This window comes from Thermobia domestica, chromosome 2, assembly GCF_964235325.1.
Source record: "Thermobia domestica chromosome 2, izTheDome1.hap1.1, whole genome shotgun sequence".
Lineage (NCBI taxonomy): Eukaryota > Metazoa > Arthropoda > Insecta > Zygentoma > Lepismatidae > Thermobia > Thermobia domestica.
The window spans coordinates 320,254,846-320,262,783 of NC_137455.1; the positions used below are offsets into that span (position 1 = coordinate 320,254,846).

Sequence of the window (7,938 nt, forward strand, 5' to 3'; positions counted from 1 at the left end):
ATTCAAGCTAAATACAGCATGTGCAAATATTTTACCTATAATAACAATTGTTAAAGCACAAGTTACATCATTAACGTATACCATTAACATCACAAACGTATTGATTACAAGAAACAACTAATTCTCTTCATTAATCATTCATAATTATTTAAGTTCTTCCATACTAAATAACTTATCAGATATACAAAGAGCAAGTAAGTAACTAGCCGATTTTTATTTCTAGCATCGTTCATTAAAAATCTCTTTATTACATTCTAACATTGTACTTCCTTCATACGCTTACGTCATGAGTTCTCAACTTTATAATGCTATTTCCAATTCTATTTAAAGCTAATTCAATTGCAAACATAATAAGTGCAGCAGATGAACCAATCACGAGAATTAAGAAAATAGCTTCTAAGTGCTCTAAGGAGATAGCTACATGTTCTTTATCACAAGGATTCTCACACTCAGAGTCATCCTCACTACCTCGTACGACATCCAAGTACCATTTATTGATAAGCCCGGACTCTTTCATTCTTCTTATAAGGGTGCTAAAGAGTGGTTCAAAAGGGGACCCATTGGGCAATGCGAGGGCCACGGGACGTATAGTTATATCTTCCTTTAAAATATGAAACTCAGGATCACAACTTAAACAAGTTCGCGCCTTGTAATTGAAGTATTCTAAAACTTCTTTCGGACCTAAAACGGCTATTTCCTTTTGTTGCATTGCATGATTCATTGCATCCTCGAAACTTGGTCTGATCTCATAGCGTTTATTCAATGTCCACAAGTTGGGATCTTGTTTATTTTCAAAGACATTTCGATAGCTGTGTAATCCTGCAACAGTGATTTTACTATTAGCAAGCTCCTTTACGGTGTTTATGTTAGGATAATATTGTGGAACTGTAAGACAGCCTACTATTTCACCCTGATAAAGAGACATTAACACTAAACTGAAGTATAACCAAACAAACAATGTTATTCTGACAACATTATTCTTTGGAAGTTTAATAGAATATTGGAAAAATGATGCAAATATGTCAAGAAATATTTGGGAGAAGGTTTGATTTCTTTGGTCAACAAACAATACCACCTGAAAGAGTTTTATGCTGATGACAATAATCACAAATGTAGTTACTGTGGAATACCATATCTCCGGCTGTAAAAGAAGAACCATTGTCATCATTGGAGGTATTTTTTCACTATTAGGTACTAATATTGACATTGTATAAAGAGACACTGGTTCTGTACATTGGACGACACCATATCTATCAGGACGGATGCTGAAAACTACCTCCGCAAAATCAACTTTTTTACTTACGAGTGTTCCAACCATGTCTGACCATGTTCCATTTCGAAATTTCTTCCCGTATTTGAATGGTCCATGGGTAATAATGTTTTTAGTTGTAAAATTTATATACTTTCTCAGAGCATGAAAAACATAAATATAATATCCATGATATATATACTTATCACCTTTCCTATACTTTGTGAACATAGGAGGAGCTTTTAGTTCAACGCTAGTTGTACGCAGAGTATAACCATTAAAGTTTTGTGTTTTAGGTGGACAATTGTCATTACGAAATGAACCCAGAAATTCATTTGAATTTGTCATCGTCACTTTATGATTGTATGTTATTTTTAAGAACGGATTATGACAATAAAAGACAACATTTCTATTGTTAGTTGTGCTGGAATTATCATTTTCATAGTGTACCAGTATGACATTCATAATTCTTTCGTCCCAGAATTTCCGTAAAAGAAATCCTGTATCTAGACTTTCTGCAGGTGAAACAATAATAAAATTAGCTCTACTATTCCAAAAGTAAGTATCGTCACTACCAATTAGCTCTTCTGTAATTTGCCCACTTTCTATGAAATTAAAAATCAAATCGTGATTTGATGGTATATGTTGTTGTTTAATAGATGTTAGATACTGCCTTGCTTCTATGTTAATAATTAAGATAGGTACCTGAATTCTTTGAATCATGTTATGCACTAACCGAGTAGGATATTGTGCGTTGGATTTAAATATTAAAACAACAACTTTAAGGTCTGGATGGAATGTAGAACAGACCTTCGTCAAAAATTGCGCCATCTCGTAATCAATTAATTTAAAAGTATTATCCGACACTATTAATTCTGTTTTTGCAGTGTTTGTCAACCATGCGTGCATCACCAATTTCAGAAGAAATAATCTGCAAATCTTTAGTACTCTCATAATTAAAGCAAGAAATATGATATTTTCTTCAAGATAATTCAACTTGTTTGTCACTGTTTTAATTCTGAAAATAGAAAATAGATGACATATTTCATTTAACACAAATATCAGAAGAAATAAAAGTCTACTAAAAGTATTTATACTAGAATAAAAGTTATAAATAAGTGTATTCATATACAGATCCTTCTCCATTATTTAATGGAATCACCTGCAGTTGCAATTACGTCAGATATCTGGGTTGGCAACTGCAGCGCCGGGCTGTTGGTCTCAAGGCAAACACCGTACTACATAAGGGGCAATAGAATGAAAATGTTCGGTGAACTAAGTAGATGGGGATAGTATAATATGGCCGAAGTTCCTAATTTCCAAAGAGGACAAATTGTTCGCGCTCTGTTTTGTGGTTCGGGTACAGCGACGCAACAAGGCTAGTAGTAAACCCCGAGCAAAATCTCATCTTAGAGCCTCCCCCCTCCGACCAACCAAACCAAAATGCTCTCTGACTACACCTGATATTAGTATCACACAGTAATTCTACTATTCTATTTTTCTTCAAGTAGTAAAAATTGATTTCAAAATGGAGTACATCATTTAATTTTTAGTACAAGATAAAACACCAAACTAATTAGTATTTAATTGCCAAATAATCTGAGAGTAGCATGCTTGACATATTCTTATAGTCTTACCATAATAACTGCAACCCATAATGTTTATGGAATTATATCGGTATGTGCATATGTGTAGAATGAATCAATAGGATGTTGCTTTAGAACAAAATTTTTAATCATGATAAACAGTCAAGCTGTTGACTCGAGTATTATACTCGGTCATTTTCCAAATCTCTTAAATCGATGTTAATTGCTAGCACAAAAAGCTGGTTCTAAAATTTAACTTGGCGGTCTCTTTTAACTGCAAAGGTTTTTTACAATGTTCTCAAAACTGAGTTTTGAAGCTAACTTATGCTCTATGGATATGATCCTAAAGTTGGTGAGTCGTTGTTGTCCTGTTAAGTTTCTGAAGTAATTTCTTTATGATCTTTAGTTTGTTAAAATTCCTTTCCTTGCCACAGTGATAATAAATATTTGCCTAGCTTTGTGCCCTTCTCCAATCCAGCGCCCGGGCACTAACCCCGTTACGCCACTGTTCGGGCGTCACGAAAGAGGCCAATATCTTGGACGAGTCACGAGGAACGCCTGCTGATAGCCTACAAAATTCACTGCAAATCACATCGGCGAAGAGAAACAGTGATTGGAAGAAAACCACCAGTTATAGGTTCCGACAGGCATTAAAGAGGATTGTCACTTTTAACTGCCATGCGTCTGGTTTGTAAGTGATGGAGGAACTCAAGTGGCATATCCCTCAGCCTATGGCAACATTATGTTCTGTGAATTTCATAACATAGGCGTGCAGGGTCGCTTTGTATGAGTGAAATCTCTGATAAGGGACCATATATCATTATAACGATGCTAGTGGTAAACATCTAACATGAACTACTGATGACTGGAAACATTTGATATGGTTGAATGTATCGTCATTTACTTTATTTCAAAACCAGGCCGTGTTTATGTATGACTGACGCCTAAAGAAGTGTATGGTTCAGTTTGTCCCAACAAAACCATGAAACATAAGGGTCGCAATATCCAAGTTTTCAGTGGATCTGTATTAACGTTTACCATCAATGTCAGTCACGTCAGTGTTTACCAGCCATGCCAGTCACTTCAATGCCATTTTAGAGGACCATGTGGTTCCTCTGCCCCAGACGTTGTTTTCGGACAACTACCCCATATTCCAGGATGCTAATGCGCCCATTCACATAGTTGGAGCTGTTGTGGCGTGGTTTGAGCAACATCGGGATAAAGTTAATCAACTCCGCTTTCCCGCTCAGTCCCCGGATCTGAACATAACTGAATTAGTGGTCCGTTTCGAAGACATAAATCCGGCTCAGATTTCCGTTCCCATTCTCTCACACGAAACTGAGTGATGCACCTGTCGCAGGAACGTTTTAATATTCTACTTGTTACCATTCGAACCTCTGATTCCATTTCCCATCACATCAGAGTTGTACTGAAGGAGAAAGGTGCTCCAACGACTTATTAACCTGGTATAATGCATTTTTCAGGTATTTGCATTTAATCGATATACAAATTAACATATTGCTATATGTTGAAATTATATCCACACGAATACTAGAAGAAGCGATTGAAAAATTTTCTGCCTAACACAGAAGAAATTAAGCTAGAAAAGTTCCATGTTTGATAATAGTACAACCTTCGTTAGTAACATAACAAATTCATGGTTCTAAGAAATTTCTTTATCCTTCGACAGATTCTTGAAGTGAGTCATACGTCAAAGGTTGGGGAAAAATCAAACACTGGACTATCATAAATTATCTGGAGTTGAAAGCAATATATGTGTCCTATATCCACAAGATATGGTGAATATTTTAAATGAATTTGAACCTTTGAATGTTATCACCGAAATATAGGTGTAAGAATGCAAGCATGACATGAAGAGTGTTGAAGATGAACCGAGTTCAGAATGAGTGTTAAAGATGAACCGAAACCTACCTTAAGACCGATGTCTCAAGAGTCACAGACCTATCATCAAGGTAAACATTGCCCTCGTTCCTGATGTTAATATGGGAACTATCAACTCGTGATATAGTAGCTACACGAAAACTATGATAAACTTGAGAGAAGACAGGGGGCTGCATTACAATTGTAAATTGTAGGTCCCTCTAGTCTCCTATTAATAATACATTTCTCCTTAACCCCCATTTCCCACTCGAAAACTTTGGTGTTGGCACCTCAACCGATCTGATTGTATTTAAGGTTTACTAATGGCGTGATATTTTCTCAACTAAAATTGAAACCAGTAGTTGTAATAAATATAAGACGCCGTAACGGGACACTTAATTGATTGCATAAAATTATTGCTTGCTGTTTATTACCGTTTACACTCTAAAGCGCTCACCGGAAGTTGTTGATTTCTGCCACTTCCACTTTAAATAAAGAGTTAAGAAAGATGATAATATCTACTATTAAAACCTAAACCGATTAAGAAACAGCATCTCGCTATCTCTTTTCGTTTTCGTTATACGTAGGTCAATATTGAAACCGGTAGGTGTAGTGGGTTTATGTTACTTCCGGTTCCAATAAAGAGGTAAGAATGGAGTTGAAATATGTTCCTGAAACCTTTAATTGATTACAGGGAATCACTTGTCGCTATTTATTTCCTACCATTTTTATTTATGTTGCAAATGCCCGTTTGGTATATATGAAGTTTACAACGTTAAAACCGGAAATGATTTGTTTGTACTATTCTCGATGGATGGATCACCATTATCAGTTAACTTGATCCCTAACTTTCAATCCTTTACACTGTGGCCAAAATTGATGGTAATCCATCCAGCAATTCTTGAATTTTGTGTCTCGCGGACGGTTTGAATAAATATACAAATCTCTAGACCAAACTGTTTAAAAATGTTCTTTGTCTAAAACAGGGGCCTTCAAACCACGGCCCCGCGAGCACTACTTGTATATTTCGACTAGCCAAACATAATTGACGTTTTGTATAATTTCTGTCGCTCCCCATATGATGGCGCTGGTGCTACAGTATGTTAGTATTATTAGCTAGCGAAGAAGTCAGAAAGAACACACACAAACACTTGGGTTAGGTAAGGTTAGTAGAGTGGCTAGGTTAAGTTAGTAGGATAGGATAGGTTAGCAGAGTAGGTTTGACGAGAGTAGGTTACACGCAAAAAAGAAAACTTACTAGTAAACAAGAAAAAGGTGGACAGTAACCAAGTTAGTTTGTCAGTATAGGGACAACAAAGTCGTGTGTCCCAGCAGCCAAGCAAAAAGGTTAACGAGAGAAGGTGATGGCAACCTTGCGTTACAGGTTAATATTGCTAGGGTACAGTGTAATAACTCACAGTAGTACGCAAACCGATCACGTAGTTACTACTACCGATCACAGTCTGTAGTAACCTAGTTGCCATGTTAGAACAACCCATTGCTCGGTTAACGAAACAGGATAAGTCAACTTTCTTACCGCGTATTATGATTAGTATAACATATTAAATTAATTAGAATAATTGGTATTATCCCTTCAATCACACCTTTGATGATGTAAGAACAACCAAAAATGCAATATAAAAATAGTAACAACTACCTACGTTTATTGTTCATTTGTACCTATGGAATTTTAAAACAAGTATTTTATTCCCATCCGGAGATGGGCGGGCCGTAGAAGGCAACACCTTCTCGGTGGCCAGAGATTTTGGAATTGTATAGAGCGTTGAATTTTTAGAATGATTACAGGTTATATGATACTATGGGCCGAAGAAGGAACTATATGCAGTCTGTATTAAGGCACTCAGTTAAGTACAATATATATGTGGATGGTGGTGGTAAATGCGGCGGTCTGGATTATATTGGCCTATGGCTTCGGTGCGTTCGTATATAGCTAAGAGATGATCCAGTGGTGGGTAGTCATAGCGAAGTATAGCCGGAACTTGATCAAGTAGCTCGTGAATAATTGGGTGTGCGAAATCGATTCGTTTTTGGATATACCGTTGGCGTAGATGGTATAAGTGTGCAAAGTGTTGGAAATTGCACACGACGATAGATTTCAGCTGTTGGAGTATCGAGAGGAAGAGGAAAGGCCAGGTAGGGCGTGTCGTTCTCGGATTTTGAGGCGCTCATAGAAAGTTGATGCTGCTGATAATCAGGCGAGATGACCGTATTTAATTGCTGGGCGTACAAAGGCTTTATAGATAAGTAGAAGTTTTGTATTGAGACCGCACGTAGTGCCTTTCAGATTGCGTAATAAGTTCAAAGGCGGCGGATATTAGTTTTCAGTTGTTGTAGATGAGGCTTCCAGGTTAAATGTTTGTCAAAGTTTACGCCCAGGTATTTGAGATTGTTTTGAAGTGGTATTGTAGAGTCCAAGAGAGTTAAATGTAAGCGGTCTGCATTTCGACTAGTACAAGATTTATGGCGTTTGAACCCAAAGAGTCATTTGGGTCTTGTTCGGATTTAGCTTGAGTTTCCATTTCAGACACCATGACATGAGTGTGTCTAATGCTGATTGTAGGAGTAGATTGATGCGGTCAACAGAAGATCCCAACGCCAAGAAAGCGATATCATCTGCGAATTGTAGTACGTTTGAGGAGACTGAGGTTCAGGCATGTCGGCTACATAAAGAATATATAATAGAGGTGACAGAACTGATCATTGTGGCACACCAGCGCTGAGTTGAAAGGTGCTGGACTTAGTCATATTGATCTGAACGAAAGCCTGGCGTTGATAGAGAAAATTGGCAATTAGTCTTACATAAGAGTGAGGGAGTAGTTAGTTTATTAATCAAGCCCTCATGTCAAACAGTATCAAACGCTCGTTCAAAGTCAACAGAAATCAGAACAGAAGGCAGACGCTTATTAAAAGGGTTAACGAGTAGAAAGTTTAAGTAACTGGTCAGCTGTGCTATAGGAGGGACGGAATCCACCTTGAATAGTTGGTAGTTTGTTTTGAATTTGTAGGTTTGAATGCTTTTTAGTGTGTTTTGAATGCATTCTAGTGAATTACAAAACACGTTTGTAAGGCTTATAGGTCGGTAAGATGACACTGCTGTTGGATCTTTTCGAGATTTTAGAAAGATCACTATTTTGCTAGTTTCCATGATGTAGGAAAATAGCTTGTAGACAAAATAGTTGTGTACAAAGTGGCAAGTAAAAC

General features: G+C 37.0%; 1 protein-coding gene across 1 annotated transcript; it reads right to left on the minus strand.

Annotated features, from left to right (window-relative positions):
* Positions 1 to 271: 271 nt before the first annotated feature.
* LOC145679504 (glutamate receptor ionotropic, delta-2-like) lies at positions 272 to 1,318 on the minus strand. Its single transcript, XM_081750083.1, has one exon. It carries the CDS (start codon positions 1,316 to 1,318, stop codon positions 272 to 274), a length of 1,047 nt encoding a protein of 348 aa, XP_081606209.1.
* Between the last annotated feature and the right edge of the window lie 6,620 nt (positions 1,319 to 7,938).